The sequence below is a fragment of the Pholcus phalangioides genome, unplaced genomic scaffold (assembly GCF_987345545.1).
Source record: "Pholcus phalangioides strain wild (caught in Gottingen) unplaced genomic scaffold, Ppha-v1.0 ptg000042l_1, whole genome shotgun sequence".
NCBI lineage: Eukaryota > Metazoa > Arthropoda > Arachnida > Araneae > Pholcidae > Pholcus > Pholcus phalangioides.
Window position 1 is genome coordinate 749773 of NW_028301628.1, and position 23912 is coordinate 773684.

Consider the following 23912-nt stretch of genomic DNA (forward strand, 5'->3'; position numbering starts at 1 on the left):
GTTTGTTTCAGTGTAATACTTATTATAGTGCTCTACCATCTATTCTTTGAACTATGAGTGAAGTGTAATGATTGAAGATTTTACCATTGTTGATCTAGTAACAATGAATACTACTACTACTAAACCACACATGCACCACATCCATATTCCTCTGCGGATAACTTCTAACAAATTGGTGCATGTTGGAATGTAGTAGTAACAATAGCTGCCAAACACTGTCAAAATTTTTTGCTGTTCTGCTCATCACCGGTTTCAATGTTTCCGTCAACGATACTCATCTTCATGAAAGCATGTGAGCTACTCAAATTATTTGCAATGTAGATAATGTCAATTAACAAAAATTTGAGCGTCCCAACAAAAATTTTGTTACAGCAGAAATGTTTGTTGTGTAGGGACTTCTGTTTGCTAAATGTTCACCATTGATTCTGAAATTATTCACGTTCATAGTTGAAATACAATTCCCTTGTATTGAATGCTTAAATAATATGAAGCAAAGTCTCTACGACAGTTTATGCTGGATAAAAGTTATTATTTACCGTTGCTATTGCACTCCACAGAACCCCTTGTGAGTGTCATATGTAAAGGATTACCAAATTGGTCAACACACCAACTTAGTTCCCCTTGTTTTTGTGTAATTGCATATCCACCTTCAGCGGAACATCTTGGAGCAGCAGCCTGAAGATAGGCTGGTGATACTTTTACAGCTAAGTGAGAAAAAAGTTATGATGAAATAATGCATAAAATAACATATAGAAGAGTTGACTTCTGAACTTAAGTGTATATATAAATGTACTTCTATGTGGATCTTCACCTGGTTTCTTCCTCTTTTCTGCTACCACAATGCACTGAGTTCCACAATTTGTTGGGCAACACCTTTGCCTTCCGCCACAGTCCTGATCGCGAGAACAAAATCCCTTAGCAAACAAGCAAGTAAAAGGATTGACCAACTGCATATTGACAGGTGGACATTCGCTGAATTTTATGCTTGTTCTTGGGCTATTCCTTTCAATCATGCCTGGTGAGCAAACGCACACGCATGCACCGCCGTAAAATTTACAACATATCCTGCTTCCCATACAAAACGGGTTAAAATGACACCCTTCCTGACAGCCTTCAATAATGCTGCGCATGATAGATAACAGTGATGGAGAAGACCTGACCATGAAAGGAGTGTCACCATCATCCATTATGGTCAGACGTTGAGAAGAACCCATGACTTCAACTTGGGGGAGCGCATTTATGAGATCCTGCATGGGCTGCATGAGGAATGGCTGGAAAACTGGCATCATTCTTGATTCCATGCGAGGTGGTTGTGGGACCATGTGATGTCCAATTCTAATGTTTATGGTCTGTACTCTTGGAGTCATAACCATTTTTGGAATGATGGTTTGAATGCCTAAAAAGAAAAATTTCAATTAATATGATCATCCCATAGTTGCAATATGAGATTCATATAAGTATATACATGTTCATAGTTTTGATGCTCGCGAAACCCCTTTCCAGAATTGTATGCAGAAAAGTATGAAGAGGTTGTTCGATTCAAAATTTTTACATTACCATGAATGCCAACATCCTGCATACTCTGATAACCATCATCTTCATACTCCGGAGCTTCATAATCATAGAGAGCAACGGGTTGGCTGGGTTCATGGTCATAGTCAAACACAGCTTGACGACGCTTTATGAAATGAGGTGGCGGCGGCGGGGGTGGATAGGCAGGAGGGGGCAGAGAAATTTCTTCCACCACGTCTTGCAACTCTGGCAGGATATCATCATCTATGAATTTCCTCGATTTTAATATACCACTGTTAATTACTTTTTGTACTTCTGCAAAGCAGGCGGTAAGATCTGGAAAATTGAGCAGTTTAAATAAAAGTGATTAATATTTATCGATTTCAGAAAGCTTCAGACATTGTGTAAAAAAAAATCCAATTGTATGTCTCTTACTCAATATGGACATTGTAAGGTATTGTACAATAAAACTTCAATTATCTTATGGCATTGCTCAAATCCCTGACATCGCTCACCATATTTACATAAAGGAAGCTGTGTGATGAGACTCGTACCCAACACTGATAACAAATATGGTTCCTCTTCAGTTGTGCACTTGCTCTTTCTCTTGGATATGATATTTCAAATATTCTTGATATTTACTTATTTTTTTGACACATTTAACGAATGTATGCTTCATGTTTAAGGTGTTTTTTGAGAAGTTTAAATTTGTTATTAATTTATAAAAAAGGACATTAAACCTAATGTTAGCATTTGAAAACAACTTGTGTGGAATCATATCTTTACTGACCGGGGGTGTTTGTCTCAATTATATCATATTATGGGGGTTTGAACTAATCAGTAGCTTCTAATTCCCGGATGATCAAATATGCATCAATTTCGCAAGCTACACTATCATCGAAACTAATTACACTCGACAACAATGACATTGTCTGACATGAAAATACATTTCCTTAGAATTTTGACCTGCTGAACATATTAACATGAAAAAGTTTTATTTGCTCTTGTTTTTGAGATATTACAGTGTGAAGTGTGAAAAAAGTGTTTCTAGAGTGTACAATTGTTGTATTGGACAACAATGAAAGTAGTGTTCAACAGCCTTACAGCCCACAGAAAATTGATTTTTTTTTTTACACTCTTTTAGTTTTTCATGACTTGCAAATATAAAAGTATTTTTTAAGCACAAAGGAAATAGCGTTACCATGGTTGCAATCAACTGGACTATTGTAGTCATCCAAAAACTGTATTTTGCAGCCACCACAAGGGTCAATGTTGCATGTAGCATTAGGATGTGCAAGGCATACTTTTCCATGACACAAGTCATCCGGACAAATGTGGACTTCAGATCCATCTGGACAAACTTTAATGAAACAAACAAAAAAAAAATAAATTCACAGATCTTACTTTATGAAGTTGATTTCTTTTCAATCAATAGCATTGAACCCATAAGAATTCAACCATTCAAAGGTCACATAGCGGGAGGGTGACCCACAGGCTAAATGTTGTCTCTGAGCTCTCTATTGTGACCTGCCAGCAATGAGTCCTCTAACTTTTCTATGTGCAGACCCATTGTTACTATGAGCCCAGAATTTTGACATTTGCACAGGATTATAGAACAAAATGCTATCTTACAGAATGTAGTGAATTACTTCTGTGCAGCAAAATCTCTGTCAACGCAGAAGTGTTTTCAGCCTCCTACGTGCACAGCTCACAGGGAACATTATCAACTAGTAATTTGAGAAAATAATTGATTAATATAGCATAATGGTAATTAGTAAGCTTGGTGATCGATGTGCTTGTTATAAGCTCCGTTTACATGGGGAATAGAAAAATAGAGTTTAAAATCCGCTTCAAGAATTTTCGCCAATGACTGCTCGCAATTTCTTTCCTTATGAAAGGAAAAAAGTCATCAAGAGTGTGTGCTAGGGCTCCCAATGCTACCACAATATTGCACATGTAAACGGGGCTATAAATAACTAGCCATAATACCCAGCAATTACTGAGTTTTCTTCAGTTACTGGGAGGATTGAAAAAGTGACAAACCAGTTACTAAAGAAATAAACTATTATACTAATACTGGCAGCATTAAAGAAGAAGCAAACCATTGTAAAGGCATATACATTAGGGTGGAACGAAAAAGGGTGTTTTTTCTCTTTTTTTGGAAATTGATGTTGCCTTAGTATTCAAAAGATGCCTTTCAAGGTTTTAAGACGTTATACCAAAAATCAGGAAAATATTTCAATATCTTGAGGTTCCTCACGGACTCTAAAGATTGACAAAAAGACTTTTCTAAGTGCACATTATAAAAATTTTTTACACATTATACATATATAAAATAAACCATTTTTTTTGGGGGGGGGAACTATATCATTCATTTATAATTTTCAGAATTCTCTTGATTCCCAGTTCTTTGCTTGTATTATTTCCACAAGATATATCTAATCTGCACTTGAATCACTGTTGTCACTGTCCATTATCGGAAGGTTATTAGAGATTGGTTTGAATTTCACAATTTTCCAATCTTTGTCCGATATCACCTTGAAGCCCGTGTGGACTAATGGAACATTCATTTAGATGCTTCACATTATGCCTTAGAGGTAACTCATTGAAGTGAAAAAGACAAATAAGCCATTGCAAAAAGGACAGCCTATTTCTTTCTCTATTAATTTTATAACACCATTTTTATAACCAGTTGGAAAGAATCACCTTCTTTAACATTTGCTAAGGTTGTGTCTTTTCGACCATCAAAATATATTCCTCGTACATTCTGTTTTAGGAATTTTATCTTGCAAAAGAACTCTGTGATGCTCTTTCAGGCCTTATTTTCATCAGGTCTATTGCCATATTTGGATACTTTTTCATCAATAACTTAATATCTTCCAGCACAGCATTCGCAATAATTGCTGCTGATCGATCAGACACACCAGTTCTATCACAAGCAAGAGCAACATTTGGTAATTTAGTTCTCATCTGTGAGGATGATGGTAGTGTGACGATTGGTTGTTTTTCACGGCACCAATTATGTTGTGGTTCAAAATTGTTGAGTACTATTTAAGTTGACAGTACTCCAAGAAAGAAAACTTTTGGCCTGGTGATCATATTAGTGGGGTACCATTTTTGAGTTGTTACCGTGTCCGCAATAACCCTTTGTGTGTCGGTGAGTAATTCTCCTGAATAAATATGTACTACAGCATTTTAACCGAAACAATTAAGTCACAAAGAAAAAATAATATGTCAACACACAGAGGTCTAAATGCACATTAGGTTCTTTAATTCTTAATTCATATAACCAAAAACAAAATACTAAAAAGAAAAAAAAGATGCTGAAATACCTTACTTTACCTATCAAAAATTATTAATTATTTGGGTGCAAAACACAAAAAACTAAATATTGCTGCAGTTTGGTTTTTCCTGACCACTCAACAAAATTTGTAAGAGAAAATTTACTCACATCTCCCATATTATGGTCACTTCATTCTTGACAACCGGATTTCGATGAACAGTTCCCTTTAACCTGAACACTCAGTACGGACAGTTCGTTTTCTCATAAGTCATCCTTTTGACTGGCGAATCTGCTTGGCGAATTGAACGATTAATGTCCTCTGTATCTGCTGAAGCAACGGTCCGTGCACATACTTTACGACGTCGGAGCATCAAAGTTCTCCATCTGTACTACCACTCGGGGTAGTGTGGTCGAAGTACCATCCTTGGACTGGACTGCAAGAGACAGCTGTTGGGCTTCATCTTTCTGGCATGACAGTAAACCTTCCTTTCTGGATCAGTTTGGAGCAACTGATATGACGAGACGATGCTTCATACTGTTTTTCTTGAACTTACATCTCAAGTAAAATGTTACGACTTTTGGCAGTTCAGACCTACATAGGGGTTTTGAGTGACTTGACTTGGGATTTGAGTTTCAGGGGCTCTTCAAGTTACGTGGGGGGGGGGGGGGATTCTTCAACGGCGGGACCGTTCTCCCTCGTGCAACTGGTCCCGATGAACTGCACGCCTCCAAAGTTTTTCAGTGGTAATATGTAAATTGAGTGATGGGCGGGGCTTGAGAAAGCGCACCCTCTAATTCGTCGCGCAAACTGCGTCATCCAATATTTTATCCAATTGTATCACGAGGCGCGAACACAAACATGAAACCAAAAGAAAAACATCTTCTCTCAATACGGGGTCGATTTCGTGCCCGAAAGTTCGCGGAAAAGATCAGCCATTCTGCGTAAATTGCAATTCAGAAGGACACCCAGCGAATTTTAAAAAATGCAGTGCATTTTTAGCCGAACTCCGGAAATTAAAATCGGGAAGCACAAGCCCGGAAAAATTGAACACCACCCGTTCAATAAACCGTTCGTCACCACAGAACGCAAAGCCGACGGCAAAAAGCACCGACTTCATCCCCAGGAGTGTCCTGAATAAAGACAGCAGTACTGGTGTAAAATCAACCCCGCGGAAAAGAATATCAGCTCCATCGATAAATCAACCGAACTTTGAAAAATCGAGCCAAACAACACCGGCGAAAATCGACAAGTCCAACGTGAAAAGTGGGCCCAGCAGAAGCACAAGTCCAATCTCTACGGACTTCCGCTCACCTACTCGATCTACGGACTTACGAAAAAAGAAAATTTCCCGAAGCCTATAGCCGAAAGCAGCCCAGTCACCGAGCAGCAGTCAAGAGATGCCGCACCCTCGCCGGCACCATCAGCGATCAGCCGCGCTGAACTCTCTGGACCTTCGACGGATGACTCGGCAGAATGCTCAAATTCGACATATTACGTCTTCGAATTCGCGAAAATATGCTTCGAGGACATTTTAAAACTGAAAAAAAAAAAAGAGAGGCAAGCCGTCTTTGAGAGATTTCTCGCGGAAGCAGGAAATATTCTAGAAAAAAAAGATTAGGCCTCACTCTGAATTTCTCGTAAATTCACTATTTAATCGGATTTTTCTTGATCTTTTTTCTTTTTCCTTTCCCCATCTTTTTTGTTCTGTCCAAAAAACCAAAAAATCGTTCTTCAAAAAAAACTTAAAAAAATTTTTTCGTGACTTCAAAAAAAAAAAAAAAAAAAATCGTGTTCGTAAATTTTTCTTCTCTTAATCGTTGTTTCTTTATTTTTTCCCAGCTTTCATGCATAACCGTACTAATACTTTCTCTTTTTTTTTCCATCATTGCCTTCAAACATTTATTTTTGTGCATGAAATATGTATTTTTACAGGTTCCAGCCAATAGGGAACTGAGTGAGCGTCTCAACCAATGAGAAACGCCAAGGACGACATCAAAGCGTCGCCCGACCGGGCTTCTTCACAAGCGAAGCTAATAATAATAATACTAATAACGTAAGGCAGTGGCGGCATTTTTTCAACGTAAAAATTTTTTAATAGTCGACAGACCATTAGTGACCATAAATTTGCGAAAAGAGGAATTTTTTCCCAAACTTTCCCTTCTCATACATGCACTTTCACAACTACACATACATTACTCACTTGTCTGTCCCTTCATCGGGGGTCCCCAAGGGGCCCCAGCCCTTATGTTGGCTAATGGCCCGCTTCAAGGGCCAGTCACCATCGTAAAATTCTAAGTCTGGTCTGGTCTGGTCACGGGGTCGATTTAAGAAAATGAACGGCTTTCAGCAAAGTTTATAATGACAACAATAATTTTCAGTATAAGATTTCCGGATTAAATGCATAAATATTCATCAAAATGAAAAAACATTAACATCATTGTGTGGGGAAAAAAAATTAGCTTTCCAACGATATGCGACATCATATATAAATATTCTTGTTTCGCGACATGCCGAAAAATTTAAATCCTAACAAAGGAAATTCTTAAAAAAATTCAAATTCAACACTTTCTCGATGACAGAGAATAATTTCAATCATATATAACATTATCTCAAAAGTTTCTCTCCCTGAACATATTTTACAACACAAGCCTTTTTTTTTTTTCAAAAGCATCGGAAACAGTGGAGAGAAAAATGGGAAAAAAATATAAATTTTTAAAATTGAAATACTCACACGGTCTCAACTCTTGATTAACAAAAATGTTTGTTTCCCTTATTTAAACATCGACTCAGAATATGCAAAAAGCGAAAAATCGGCTTTTCAAGTATAAAAAAAATATATACAACAGATTACAAACAGTGAGAGGGAAAAAGAAAAAGGAATCTTATCTTCGTTTTACACGTACTGAACGAACGCGTTCGTGTGGGAACAAGAAAACTGACTCATCAAGATGGCGATAATATCTTTGATTATCAGTGGATCATTAGGTGTGTCTCTCTCACAAAAGAAAGAATATATTATTCAAAAGAACACACATTTTCTCGTTCAATTTAACTCGGAATTTCTCAAAATTTCACAGGAAGAATCAGAAAAATTCAAGGAATTTGTTGTTGAGCTCAAATGATTGAGATGTCAAAGCAAAGCATTTAATATTTAGAATTTTCCGACAAACACATACAGTGTGATGCATAAAGAGTGTGTGTCCACTCTATACAAACGATCTGTGGTTCAGATCTCGGGCATTTTATGAATATCAGACGGAATGATATTCATAACACACATGAATGATAACACAAGAGGAAAGGAACTAGACAACCACGAAATTCGGTTCAGCTTTCCACAAAAATATAAAGACAGAAGCTCAAATATTTTCCACGCGACAAACACAATTATATTTACATTTAGCAAATTTCACTTATTTGACATGACAATTCTGGGTTGAAAGAAAGGATATATTATTCAAAAGAACACACATTTTCTTGTTCAATTTAACTCGGAAATTCCCAAAATTTTACAGGAAGAATCAGAAAAATTCAAGGAATTTGGTATTGAGCTCAAATGATTGAGATGTCGAAACAAAGCATTCAATAATTAGGATTTTCCGACAAACACATACAGTGTGATGCATAAAGAGTGTGTGTCCACTCTGTACAAACGATCTGTGGTTCTGATCTCGGGCATTTTATGAATATCAGACGGAATGATATTCATAACACACATGAATGATAACACAAGAGGAAAGGAACTAGACAACCACGAAATTCGGTTCAGCTTTCCACAAAAATATAAAGACAGAAGCTCAAATATTTTCCACGCGACAAACACAATTATATTTACATTTAGCAAATTTCACTTATTTGACATGACAATTCTGGGTTGAAAGAAAGGATATATTATTCAAAAGAACACACATTTTCTTGTTCAATTTAACTCGGAAATTCCCAAAATTTTACAGGAAGAATCAGAAAAATTCAAGGAATTTGGTATTGAGCTCAAATGATTGAGATGTCGAAACAAAGCATTCAATAATTAGGATTTTCCGACAAACACATACAGTGTGATGCATAAAGAGTGTGTGTCCACTCTGTACAAACGATCTGTGGTTCTGATCTCGGGCATTTTATGAATATCAGACGGAATGATATTCATAACACACATGAATGATAACACAAGAGGAAAGGAACTAGACAACCACGAAATTCGGTTCAGCTTTCCACAAAAATATAAAGACAGAAGCTCAAATATTTTCCACGCGACAAACACAATTATATTTACATTTAGCAAATTTCACTTATTTGACATGACAATTCTGGGTTGAAATATGTCAGGCTTCTTTGTCAAAGGGGGGGAAAGTGTCCTACTTTTCCCACCGTGACAGTAGAACTTCAAAAGCAAATGAAGTCCTTGCTTCGGCACTGATTGATGGACCAGCTACAGGTACTGGTAGATGGAAATGCTAACTTCAACGGCAAACTGTGTTTTTGCTCATATATAGATCACTTTCCTCAGAATCGTTGGATATAGATTGTTTTCAGTGTTGATGAACTAGTTTCCGCCGTTTCTTCTTGAGATGACTTGAAACAGGATACCATTTTCATTTTCCGTTGTTCATTGTTTTTCAATTTCTTCGTTGTTAGGACATTACTCGACCAATCGCCATCTTGCGTGTACTTTGATCTTGCAAGAAATCTCGCTCTAAATTTGGGACTTTCCTAAACTCGTCACATATAGTCTTCAAAATCACATTTACATGCTGTAATGTCGAACAATTTCCATGCTTCACACTGAAAAGATTTCAAGTTCAACTTGAAAGTTTGAAAATCTTTCCTTGCTTTCATATTTTTCTGAAGCTTCTTGTATTTACAGTAAAGTCTTTGAAAATTTTACATATCCGTTGGTAAGAAACCGTAGGAATTAAAGCAGTTTTCCAAATATTTTCTATCTTTGGCATGATAATTTCAAGAATGTCTGCAATAGCTGGATCTTTTCTTGATTGTTGTGCCTTCATATTGCGTTGAATCAGCAAATAACAAAGTATAACATCGCCATAGGTGGCCATCGCCATTCGTGGGCAAGACCCAAGAATACCACTCTTTAGGATTTCCTAAAACGTCACAAGGATAAAAGCTTTTGGTCATCATTTTGACTGTATACACCCTCTCAGTTAAGGGGTAAAATTGCAAATGAATACTGAAAACAAGGGAATAACATCGAGGTCACTGAACGAATCACGTGTTCAGGAGAATAGGAAAGCCTCATCCACGGTGTCATGTTACAGAATTCCACACGTGCGTAAAACTTCAGGGGCGATGAGGAACCTCAAGAAGTTTGAATTTTGAAAAAAAAAAATTAGGAATGGCATTTCTTCACATAAAGGCATATTTTAAATTCTATTACAATGGCAATTTCAAAATTTTTTTTTTTCGTTCCACCCTAATATACATGTCTGAAACACATTGTTTGAGAACCACGGTAACCAAAGTAAACATTCTGAAAGTGATGGCCCAGGAACCATTATTGCTCGATAGTTTTTGCCCACTTTGGACATTTGTCTAGCTCTGATGAACTTTTAAAGTAGCGCATCGTTTAAGCTGGGCCTTGTTTGGTATATATATATGCAAAACTTGGTGACAATTGATTTAAAATTGTAGATTTGTATAAAAGACAAACATACATACTTTCACATTTATGTATAAGATATATGTTTTTCTACTCAATTTCATTGAAGTAGGAGGTATATATTCACTCAAGAGCAATCGCTTCATACAAAATATTGTTTCAAGCAAATATTGTTGGTTGCCATTGGTTGTCTGTTATAATAAAAGTCTGATTCATAACAAATGGTTCATATAATGGGTGTAATTTTACACGGTGTACATCAACGTAAGTGCAGTAGTTAGCTGTAAAGAGTGTTTACTATACATCAAATAAAAAACACCCTTCAACATAGGTTGAATTGAAAAAGATGCGTACATATACACTGTATTAATCTTGATTTTTCTAGCTGGCTAGCAGTATGAGTCAAGCAGTGCATCCATATTTATGCAAAACAATAATCGATGTTCATAATCACTTGTAATTTTACAATTTGTTTTAGCTGTCCATTATACGCAAAGTCGGTTATAGAGGGGTTGTCTGTTATGAGGTTCTACTGTACTTATAAAAATTTCCAATTCTCAATGCATGTCTTTAAATATTTAAAGAAGCAAACTGAAATAAATGCAAAACTTACTTGGAACATCTTCAAGACTCTTGCCAGAACCTGAGAGATATGAAACAAAAATCCTCGTTACACCATGCTTTAAAATCAACTGTTATAGTTCACTATTAAAAAAATTAGCTACATCAATTAATCGCTTATCAAAATGTTCCTAACAACCTGCAATAAAATTATACTGTGAAAACCTTAAACAATACTCAAAGAGACCCAGGAAAAGTATCATAACTAGGGATACATAAATTTAGCAAATAAAAAATGAAATTTTACACAATCAAGTATTTAAAATTAAAAACTTTGCATTTATTTGCAAAAGAATTTCAAATTAAAAATTTTGCATTTGCTCACTATAAATACGGCTGTGCCTATTTTTAACTATGGCATGTTTTTAATTTAAACTAATTACTGCCCTTGAAAAGATTTTTTCTTACATTTGAAGTCTACTACTACCATAGGTGCTAGAACCTAGGGGCTCAGGTCATTTGAAGCCTTCCACCCCCCCCAATAACTTCTGATAAAACAATGTAATGTGCTCTCTTCTGTGTACATACTTCTGTCCCATATATGCGGGGCAACCAGTAACTTTCAGCTTTACCCACAATGTTTTCATGTTGGTGCCTCTTACTACTACTGCTTAACTATAGATGCAACTTGTTCCCCTAAGAACATATTTATGTTGCTGAAGTAATGCATGTTTTGGGACAGTTGAAGTCTGTGGCCCTGTCTGCATGTGCAATATTGCGGTAGCATTGGGAGTTCTAGCACCCACTTGACTTTTTTACTCCGTGATGAAAGAAACGTAGAGCAATTATTTGTCAAAATTCTTGAAGCAGGTTTTAAACCCGCTTTTTCTATTCCCCATGTAAACAGGGCTTGTGTGACATAACCAAGAGTCTGTTGGTTCACCACTAGAAGAGTAGCTGTCTGTCAAGTTTTCGCCATCACGTCATATTTTAAAAATATATTTTTTTAGACTATATTTCAAGTAATAAAATTATAAAGTAAATGAGAAGCTGCAAACTTTTTCATGTTTTGTCATGTTAGTGTAAAGTTCATAAGTTGTTTTTAATTACTTTTGTGTTAATGAAATGTCAAGCAGGTTGTTCTCATCATTATTGTTACTTAAAAGCAATTGTATTTTCTTGATAAAAAAATTCAAATGAAGTACTTACGTGCTGTGCAATGTGGAACTCCTCTGATCAGTGTGCCGGGTAACTGGTTACCGTCTGAATCAACACACCAACACAGACCTAATGACTCCATACATTGAGTTGGATCCCAGGCTCCTGTCTTTCTATTGCATCTTGGGAAGAAACACATTTGTATTTTATAAGTTTTTTTTTAGTAGGACAGTAAAAGTTATTTCAGGCTTTTAATGCTATAACTGTGTGAAAAAAAATTATATCATTGTTTATCATTATTCAAGGGGAAAATAGTTCTAAAAATATTCATAAAGAATCATTATCTGAACGCATATCATAATGAAGTAAGAGTTAGTCGGAAGCGGATTTATGGTTTTGCTGCCTGTGGGCTATGCAGATTTTGCCGCCCTTTATAGTCTTTTGATTTCTTCCTAATCACTCATTTCTTATATTTACCACCCTTCTGAATTCACCATCCCGGATCAGCATATATCTCCCCTTCTGTGAATATACCTCTGACTCCGAGATATTTTTTCTGCTACTCACATGTTTTGGTCATTCAACTTACACAATCTCTAGGGCACTCATACACTTTGCAGCAGGACTGGACAAAATGCTGGGGCATATAAAAATTCTGCTCAGGCATGTATTTATGTATTTATTTCGATCACGTGCCCAACGCGAGCATGTAAAACTTCCAAAAAAGTAGAAGAAACATTTTTAGGGTTTATGGGAAATTTTGAGAGTTAAAAAAATTAGAAATGAAAAAAAAATTTTTATATATATATATAGTAAAACCCCTTTTAAGGGATACCCTTTAGATGTGGTATCCCCTCTTTTATGGCCAAATAATAATTTCCTCTTATGTAATAAAAGTATGCATTTCAAACCATGATTAATGATCACCCCTGTTTTAAGACAAATTTGACAGCTTTATACTTGCCATAGACATTTTTTTTTCTATAAGTAGTAAATTCACTTTTCCTTGACAATTTTTTTGTGTATAAATTTACTTACATTTGAAAATTGCTTAGCTGTAATTAACAACTTACTTTAATTTGACATAATTAGCAATATGTATGAATTCCGTATTTTTATGAAAGAAATATGATCAGCCTATATATTTATCATATTATATGTATTGATACTTTTCTACCACAGGACGGATGTAACCCCTTGGCAAACCACATTTGGCCTGGAGGTTGTGCGCCCTCTAATCTATGGTATCTGTGAAAAGAGTATTATACTCCAAATAGTCTATAGACAATCAGAGAGGCTCCTATGCCAATTGTTTTTGGAGAATGAGTTCATTCAAAAAAGTTAGTAAAAAAAAAAAAACTGATTTAGATAATCAACCGAGAAATAAGCACAGACTTACTTTGGTAAGAATGTAACTCTGTTAGTGGCTTTTCTCAATTGTTGGTTCCTCTTCTTCAATGTCTCGCATGTTGAAACAACTGCATAAGAAACAATCAAATATGAAGAGATAAACAAATAATATTTGAGATAAACACATAGAATCAAAATAAATATTAATAAATTAAGGTCTTGAACCTCTTTAGAACCTCTTTCATTTGGTCTAATTGACAAAGAGGGTTAACCGGTTTCGAGAAAATGCATATGAGAAGGAATATTTAAACCCGTGTAAAATTAATTATGTAAGTATTCTATATTAAATTTGTTAGGTACATCACAGAGAAAGATTGCATTACTCAAACACTTTTCCCAAGATTAGGCTAAGAAATTTCGATCAGAAATAAGGATATTGTGATTAAAGAGGGCCGAATAAGAGAGAGGCTTTATTGTATTTACATTATGTAAAAATCATAGGACATTATGTAAAAGCTAAGAGAATAATATTTCACAAATTCTATACAAAAATAAAATATTTTCTTATAAGCTGTACTGAATGTTATCAATCCTCACTCACTTGGTTTGGGGCAGCAGAGAGCATATTCATGTAGTGGGCTCAAGTGACATCTATGCGATGATGGACACTGCTCACCCTGAGGACCACACTGCACAGCTTCCCCGAATGGTTCGTGTTTGAGAGGTTCACCAATTGGGCAAGGGTTTTCAATTCTGGGCAAACCTGTAATGCAAAGAAACCAATTTCAAATACACAATGAAAATTCTACATAAGATAATTTTAATGCATTATAGTTTATGGTATGCTAATTATTACTATCATAATTAGTTATAATCATAAATATATTATATATTGTACAATGCTATAGTATACAGCATATACAGTAGAAGTCTGTTATAACGACAGCTCTCTGAGACCGTCCATCCCTTTCGGAACGAGCGCAAACCATTCCAAGATGGTCTCTCTGGGCTGTGAGCGGTCATGTCTGTCTGTCTGTTATAACATCTTACAATCATGAAAAAAAATTATCACAAAAATTAGAAACTTCGCCTGGTTTTAATTTATATAAAAATTGTCACGTTTTTAAGACAAAAAAAACTGCCTTTGACAATTTTTTGGCTAAAATTATTGAGGGGTCATTCAACTATTACGTCAGCATCGAGGGGGGAGGGGGTTTCGGCTTTGCTGACTTTTGATGAAAAGGGGGAGGGGCTTGAAGGTTGTTTACGTCATCAACCACCCCTTTTTGAAGATATAAAATATTCTAAGCTGCTGACGAAATTTTGATGACGGGGGGGAGGGGGGGGGTCAGTGTTTTGCTGACCTTTGCTGACCAGGGTGGGGGGGTCAAAAATGGCTGAAAATCTGCTTACATAATACTTGAATGGCCCCTGACAATGTTTTAGAAAATAATTTGCAATGCCTCGTATGGATCCAGATTTCCTGTATTTTTATCGAGTATATATGGCCGGCCTAGGTATAGATCATGTAGCTAATTTCCTATCAGAACACTTTGGTGGGCCACATTTAGCCTTGCGGGCTGGAGGTTGTGCACCCTGCTGTATAGCAGTATTACTGTGGTTCAGATGAGGCACTTTTTGCAGTGTAATATATTCTATTTATAAGGATAACACCTTTATATAATAATGGTTTTTTTCCCCAATTCCTTGAGTATCATTATATAGGTGTTTCTATGTATATGATACATTTCAAAAAAAAATTTTAAATTTTCCATTCAAACATAAAAGAGAGGGAACTAAGTTCAGATTCTCAAAGAATATATTTTTTTAAAATTAAAATTCAACTTACATAGAGGAATGGGTGGGCAAGGATCTGTCACACAATTTACACTGACTAATCTGCAGCTTTCCTCTGGATTTTTACACATAATTCCCTGCAATAGATACAAATAAATATATAAATACTGATGCATTTTCATCTAGAATTTTCATTAACCTTCCAATGTATGTAGTAGATCCAGTCTCTTCAACCTTGACTCGTAGGCCAAATGTGGCCCTCCGAGCTTTTTGTTGTGGCCTGCCGAGCATTTTCAGAAAATAGCTACTTCACATAGAAAAATGATTAGAGTAAAAAAAATTATTAAAAAGCTCTGGTCACTGAAATCTCTACTGCCGTATTTAGAGATGTGAGATACTTTCCAGATTCAATAGTAATGCATTTGGTACATTAAAAGGGCAGTCACAATGAGCTCGGGCGACCCTGTGCCAAAACAGTTTTGAGATCTGATTTCATATATGTTGCATAACTTGAGAGATCAAATCCAGCATCCAAATGGTATACAGAATTAGAGAATTTACAATAATGCTAAAAAACACCTTAAAGAAATAATTTTAGAAGTATCGAAAAAAATGATTTCATAAGATGAAAAAAATAGTTACAGAATTACTGAAAGAAATAATTGCAGAATTTTCATGAGTAATTTCCAAATTGTTAAAGTGATAATTCATGAAAAAATGAAGAATTTTTGGAAAATAAGAAATAATTTCATAATTACAGTGGTAGTTTTAGTGGTTAATATTATATAAAATTAATGAAAACAAATTTCATATTTAATGAAAAAATAATCAATTGCAAATAGTTAATTAATCAATGAAAGGAAGTTAATTGAAATGAAATTCAAATTTAATAAAAGAAATATAAATCCAAGAGTAAGTAAAGATGTTCAATAAAACTTGGGGAACCCCGTTTAATCAAGAAAACCATGGTATGACTTGGTGGCCCGCAGGCTTCGTGGAAAATTTAGTTTGACTCACGTTCTAAAAGGTTGACAACCCTTGAAGTAGAGATCTATATTTAATCAACCTATATGTGCTTAGAGATACATATACAATTTTTCCTGAGAGTGACGAGTGCAAAAAAAGATGAAAATTATAATAAAAATTTTATCAAAATGGTATGGCAAATAAGTGAAATGGAGGCGATGGAACATACCTTACATGGGTCTTTGCATTCACAAACAGGACATCCATAATTGTCAGACTCGTAACCATGTGGACATGATAAATCACAATATAGTGGAGTGCAGTTGTCTATAACTGTGGGGGAAAAATAGGCCTTAGTAATCACTGGTAATGTTGACAGTATTAAAAAGGGCAATAAAATTTGTTTAACATGTTCAAACTAAATATAATATCGGCAGACTAAATCACTACTACCACTTAACCATACATGCACCTCATATACATTTACATAGGCAGATTTATGGTTTTGCTGCCCTTCCCTCATTATAGTCAGTATTTCCCTGACCATCCATTCCTCAAATTCACCGCCCTGTGCTATAACCCACTTGACCCCCTCCCCATACCTGTGAATGTCTCTAAGTCTTTCTTTTGGTCACTTACATGATTGCTGACTCTTTCATCACACAGGCACGCCCGTAACTGGGCTGGGCACCCCCAAACTAAATGAGGGCCCCACAAAAAATATACCTATTTTGAATAATTCTTTCAAGGGGGCTCCAAGAAAAAGTCTGCCCTGGGAGCCCCCGAGAAGGCACGCTATAGCCCTGTACTTGCTTGCGTGCTGTTTTGGTCACACAAGTTTGAATGCTCTTTTGGTTACTCCCATATTCACACTCTCTGTAGGTCACTATTGGCCATTCATGCTTGCACATACTCTAGGTCACTCTTTTGGTTGCTCACTGACCTGGTTCCTTGCTCTAGGTCAATCACATGCTTGTATGCTGTTTTGGTCATACACATTCTTACATATGCTTTACGTCACCCCCATGCTCACACACACTCTCTAGGTGACTTTCTCAGCAATTTACATGCTTGCACCTGCTCTACATCACTTTTTTTGGTCATTCACATTCTTGCCCATGCTCTAGGTCAGCAGTTCTCAACCTTCTGACTCGCAGAGCCCTTTTCAGTGTATAATTTTTATGGCGGAGCCCTATTTAACTCAAAGAACTATTTTTAGTATATTATTTATGTGGCAGTACTCTTTAGGCCACTTTTTTGTTTGCTTATCAAATTTATTGATTTATTTTATTATCCTCGAGTGGCCGCGGAGCCCCTGGGAAGTGCACATGGAGCATCGGTTGAGAACCACTGCTCTAGGTCACTCTTTTGGTCACTCACTGAGCTAGTCTCTCACTCTTTTGGTCATCCACATGTTTGCACATACTTTGTCTTTTTTTGTTACGCACATGGTTGTAAACCCTCTAGGTTGCCTGTTTGGCCACTCACTGATTTAGTCTCTATTTTTATACGCATAGACGGATTTACGGTATTGTACCCATCTATAGAGTATACAAATTTTGCCGCACTTATCCTATTCTACTTATTTCCTTTACCACTCATTCCTCAAATTCGCCGCCCCCCCCCTCTGAACTTGCCACCCTGGGCTATTGCGCACCAAGACCTCTTGTAAATACACCACTGCTCATACACATTCTTCTATTGAATTTCTAACGAATCGGTACATGTCGGAATGGGTTGTGTGAGTATGTATAGACATGGGCCTAAAAGATTTACATTGTACTTTTGTTTTTGTACTTTTTTTTCGTGTTCTTGCTGGTGCCGCTGTCTGTCTTCCATTTTGAATTAAAGAAAGTAAATGCTTCAATAATCATGTTGAAGGTCTGCCTGCTCTCTACAGAGAGATAAATAGCTAAATGACTGCAGAGGGGAAATGAAAAAAGAGTTAATTGGACATTTTGAGCTGGCTTACCAGGAGTACAATCTTTCTTCGTTTTCCCGAATTCTCTCGTGCCGGGAATTTCACTGCCAGCTTTATCAACGCACCAGCAGGTCTTTTCAACAGGGTCACATTGAACCTGCGAGAACTCACCATCATAAGTGCAGTTGGGCATGAAGACTTTAGATGCTGGTATCCCAAGCTCGATAGCACGATGTTCTGCAGAGGATTTGAAATGTTGGCAAGCTGCATTGCAAAAAAATTAAAGTAGACAGGCATGAAAATTTAGAAAAATATTGTTTAAAAACATATATTGTCATTAGAAGTCATGTTTTGTTTTTAAAATACAACTAAAGCATTTTTAGCATTAGTGCATATTAATGCATAAAATCAAAGAATTTTCAGAATAAGTCCATATTCTGAGAAAAATTCACCAACAAAAAAGGCAAATAAAGGAAATTACGGAAACTCCTCATGCATTTTGACACACTATGGGTGTAGTCTTCAGAGGATAAACTCTCTCGCTGACCGAGGATCCCACTTGGATTGAATACCAAACCTCAACTCTGAGTTTCTCAGCTAATTCCGACTCATGTTGTCAGTCTTACTGATGTAAATCAAGGTATTATATGTGTGTACGTGGGATACCAGCATGAACTTTTATTCCTCTATTCCCTCTTAAGAGTTAGATAACTTTTTAAAAAATACTTGAATCTCACCAGTTTTCAGAACCGGTTCAATGCACTGAGTTCCACAACCATTTGAGCAACATTTCTTAGAATCCAGGCAGTCCTCATCATTCATACATTTGTATTCACAGCTTTCGGCTTGAATTGGTATCAGGTATGGGCATTGTCCGATCTTTTCTTTCTCGCCTAAATTAAGTAATGGTGGGGAAAAAAACAAATAAATCATCATATACCATAATTCTCTCTTTTTTTGTAGTTTACGTTCACTGAGACTTGTGCCATTAAGCCTTTCGAATTTGTTTCAAAGAAAACTCTATATTTTTTAGACTGGGGAAAAAACTTATTTATGCTCTGAATAACGTTATTAAGTCAAATCATAAAGCTTATCAGCATTTCTTTTATTATATAAGTTTGAGGAAATTAAAAGCATTAAATGTGTATATATAACCATACTCACATGCGTAATCTAAATAAAAATTATTAAAAGGGAAATTAATTGCGAAACTTTTTATATTGATGATTGTTAAAAATTGTTTGCACACAATACTCATAGATCATAGAATAATCATCAATACCTTCTTCAGGCTCACTTGTTTTTGGACAGCAAACACCACTATCTCTTGGGCTGCTAACAGCGCATTCGTGAGTTGGAGGGCACTGGGGATATTCTGAGAATGGTTCACACAAAATTGGGATATCATCATAATCATATAGCATCGGGTTACCAGCTGCACATTCTGGCAATGTCCTAGCTGTGGTTTCATGAGGGACACCTAAAATAAAAAATGAATGAAGGTTAAAAATTTTATAATAAACCAAAAACAATTATTTTTCATATCCAAAGATGTATACTGATACACAGTGGTACCTTGGCTAACGAAGATAATTCATAGCGGAATTGCATTTGTTAACAAATCATGATTTTCCATAGGTATCTATAGAAAAATGTTTAATTCATTGCAGGTACTGCCCAAAATTTAAAGATAAGCTTTCTGAAACACCAAGAAGCACTAAAAAAAGACAAAAACTGACCGAAGGCTGAAATTAACAGCTTAAAAATTGGATAAATGAGAATCTACAAAAAGATGCGATACTGAAAGAGATCTTTTTACTTTATTTTATACACAACCAACACTAGCTTCAGTCCGCTAAAGCTGATGGTGACATAACCCAATCGAGTTTGTAGGCATCCCCCCCCCCATCAATTTGCGATTTGGTCAGCTCATTTCTGTGTCTGATATATGCAGATGGAACAGATAAGCTCCTAAAATGTTCAGACGGTTTAATTTGATGCTAAGAGTCTTAAGATGCACTGAAAGAACGCATGCCCTGAGAACATAGGCTTCTCCCTTTTTCCAATGTATTTCATATTAGCTGAATCTTTCATCTTACATGAAATGGTTCAGAAACAGAAGTGCAGGTACATCTAGGAAAAGAATCCGAGGTTGACATGAGTTGATCAAGCTCGAGCAACAGTAATGCTGATGATGATTGGCGCTAAAATTCAGCTCACGGCGCTGCTGTTTTATGTAACACATTGTACACAATGCATTGATATCAACGGAAATATTTGTTAGCCGAGGCAGAAAAATCACGGTAAAAATCTTCGTCAGCTGAAAATTTATAAGCAGAGGCATTCATTAGCCAAAGTATCACTGTATATGATATAAAAGTTTTAATTGCTCGTTGATGCAAAGATGAATTCAGGTAAGAGAATTCAACTGCCTCTATGCGGAAATCAAATCACAATTCTTCCGCAATCTGGGCGATTGCGCTAGACCACTATGCTACAGAAGCAACAGACATCTTTAGAGCTTACATACACTAACAGGACCGTACAAAGACAATCCAACCTAACTCAACTAATAGCTCGCATATACTGCCATTTTGCCCCCAGATGTGGTGATCCTCTCCGCTATTCATACAAAGGTTCTAACAGCTGGCTGATGTGAAAATGAATTGTCATTCAGTATGTATAAGCTCTAAAGAAAGAGGTTTGTTGCTACAATAGTGTAGTGATCTAGCACACTCATCTAGATTGCAAGAGGGTGGGGATTTAATTCCCCACAGAAGCATGGGGATTGATTTTTCTTTCCTGAATTCATCTTTGCATAACCCAACTGTTAAAAGAGTAGCAAAGAGTGGCGTCATCTTTATTTATGTTACTGCCAAAGCCGGAAGTTGAGCACTTCATGAAGTGGTCAGCCCAGTTGACTCTGCCAGTATCCAAAATTCTGATTTTTGTTGGTCTTCAGCCAGTCCCTATATGCCGACCTCTATACATCCCCTATATATGTATCACTAAGATATCAATATTCAGATTCCTTTGATCGTTAGGGTTGCCATAATTAACCATAATAATTATGGTTGGCTATGCCTAATTATAAATGACCACAATTTATCACAAAAAACTATGCTAATGTGGTGATGACCCCGAATCCTAATGATCAATATAGAGATGTATATGTATCAACATATAGGGGCCAGCCAAAGTCCAGCAAAAACCAATATTTTGGATATTAGCCGGGACAATTTCAGGCTTTGGCAGTAGCATATATACATGATATTCCTTTGTAAAATTTATTTTCATGATATCAAAGGATGTTTGACACATAAACATCTTTTCATGTAATTAAAATATTTTAAAAACATGCTTCTTCCAATAAAATACATTTTACCACATAGCTTTTAATACTCACAATATGGCAAGGGTGGGCACCACTCATCATCACATGCTACTTCTAAAAACTGACAAGTTTTATCCGGTCCACATGAAACATTCTAATGAATCAGAATTTTAAAAAAAGTTCATTATTCATTCAAATGACAAAACATCATCTATTCTATGCTGCATAGATAATAAATACATACATAACACAATTATATTCATTCCAATCAAGGCCATGCTTGTGCTAACATAAAAATAAGTCTATCGAAACTTCATACCTATTCTAACATAATGGGTAAATGAAAAACCCTTAATACAAATACAACGCCACAACAGGCAAAATGCCCAACGAGATGGCTGAGGAAAAAGATGCCCACATAAAAATATGGATGTCATATATTTCAAAAATACAGCAACCCAATTAAAAATGCAATTACAAACAATATATATGCATGATGAAATATTATGCAACGCCCATAAAAAGGATACTTATGGTTATCTTATTCTAAGTATGGATAGCTTCTCGATTTACCCCAACATGTTTATCGTATTTCTTTTTAAACGTGTCAATTGTGTTACAATTTACTACCTCCGGGGGTAAGCTATTCCATTTATTAACAACCCTATTAGAGAAAAATTCCCTGTGACACCATAACCTAGAATTGTCCCCTTACCAACTGATACTGGTGTCCCCTTGTAAAAGCAGTCGATTGATGGTGTAATAATTCGTGGTCCATCCTATCTATCCCATTGAAAATTTTGAACACTTCGATCATATCTCCCCGACACCTGCGTTCATCCAATGTAAACATATTCAAAAAGCGAAGTCTCCATAACTCAAGCCCTGTGTGTCAATATGGACACGCGTAGCTCTTCTCTGCACTCTTTCAACCTAATCTATGTCTCTTTGTAGGTATGGTCTCCAAAACTTTACACTATACACTAGTCCAGGACAAACTAAGCCTTGGAAAAGTGGAAAAATTACTTCAGAAGAACACAACAAGACCTTTTTGAAGATGAAACAGTTAAAATTACTGTGGTATCGCAAACAGTGTCATCTTAATGCATAGGAGCCTCATAAAAATAAAATCGGGTTAAAATTTTTCAAAGTATGCATGTCGATTGGTGGGCAGGAAATTTTTAGCCAGGTAGGGCCTCAGAAAAATTACTTTGCCCTGGGGTTCACGAGTCTCTTACGACAGCCCTGATAACAAATAATACAATCTTTCATTAATCACAATGCATGACTATTATAATAATCAGCCTAGCTTCATATGAGAGATTCTGACTGGTATAGCTCTGGTCTAGGGGTGCAGGGGGATTAATGTCATTATATTTCAATGACTATATGATTGTTTTGAGCCTTTCAGGGGCAATCCCAAGATACCTCGTCAAAGTTTATCTACTTTATTCAACCACCCCAAAATGTTTAGTGTTCTAAAAATGATCTGAAGGCATTTTTACTGTAAAACAAGTTTTCCATCCCCCAACCACCAACCAATCAACTGCCACTGGACGGAGTTAGTTCTTGTTCAAGGTTAGATAAGAAAAAAAGTGAGACAAAGAGGTTGTGAGCGTTCTCCCCCCCCCCTTCTTTCAACACAGTAAAGAAATATACACTCCATATAAATAATACAAAAAGATATTTTTCCCTCAAAAAAAAAGTATTTATCTTCCTATAGAAAGCCACACACGTCATGGCAAGTGTTTTTGCATCACAGTGAGGGAAATAAAAGCAATGGGCAAAATACATTTTCTTGTAGGAGGGGGGGGGGGTCAGTTATCAACTCGGAATCAGAAAAAAAGAATAATTCTTCTTGAAAATAGATAATAATTTGCAAAAGTTTTGTAATTTTAAATGTGGCAGTTATGAAAGATGCAGATAAGGAAAATTTTTAAAAATCACTTAAAGGGTTAAGATGGGGTTTAGAATTTATAACAAAACCAGACCATCATCTACGGCTGTGGAAAACATCTTCAGTTGACAGGAGAATAACCACTTTTTTACCACTTTTTGAAATTACTTTTGTGTTATTTGAAATATAAATATGCAATAGAGAGCCCGACTCCAGCACTTGAGGGAAAGACAGACCTAAATATCAAATTTTAATTGTTTTACGATCATGGTCAAAATGTTTCGCCCAAAAATGCCAGTGGAATAAATTCAATCTAGTTCTCTATGTTTTCTTTCCTCTCACCAACATCGTCAAGCTTTATTGTAACCCTATGAACTGAAGCTTTTTCTTCTCTGTTCTTCCTATACTCCTGTTAGTATATATAATCCCTCCCCCCCACATATAATATATCTCTCTACTATAGACATGTAAAAGCAAAGAGAACACATAGGGCGAGGGTGAAAAAAGAAATATCT

The 23912-nt window shown here is 36.1% G+C and overlaps 1 protein-coding gene across 2 annotated transcripts in view; it reads right to left on the minus strand.

Moving 5' to 3' along the window:
* Positions 1-23912, minus strand: part of LOC149063845 (uncharacterized) — a 115698-nt gene that overhangs the window by 10879 nt on the left and 80907 nt on the right. For both annotated transcript variants that reach the window (XM_089255262.1, XM_089255263.1), the window contains exons 16-29: positions 21573-21654; positions 19449-19646; positions 18904-19059; positions 18218-18430; positions 16475-16578; positions 15332-15416; positions 14084-14245; positions 13532-13610; positions 12184-12314; positions 11027-11056; positions 2714-2872; positions 1558-1848; positions 812-1396; positions 537-704 (exon numbers count right to left, since the gene is read on the minus strand). In XM_089255262.1, coding sequence (XP_089111388.1) covers positions 537-704; positions 812-1396; positions 1558-1848; positions 2714-2872; positions 11027-11056; positions 12184-12314; positions 13532-13610; positions 14084-14245; positions 15332-15416; positions 16475-16578; positions 18218-18430; positions 18904-19059; positions 19449-19646; positions 21573-21654 — 2443 coding nt within the window. The remainder of the gene's footprint in view (positions 1-536; positions 705-811; positions 1397-1557; positions 1849-2713; positions 2873-11026; positions 11057-12183; positions 12315-13531; positions 13611-14083; positions 14246-15331; positions 15417-16474; positions 16579-18217; positions 18431-18903; positions 19060-19448; positions 19647-21572; positions 21655-23912) is intronic.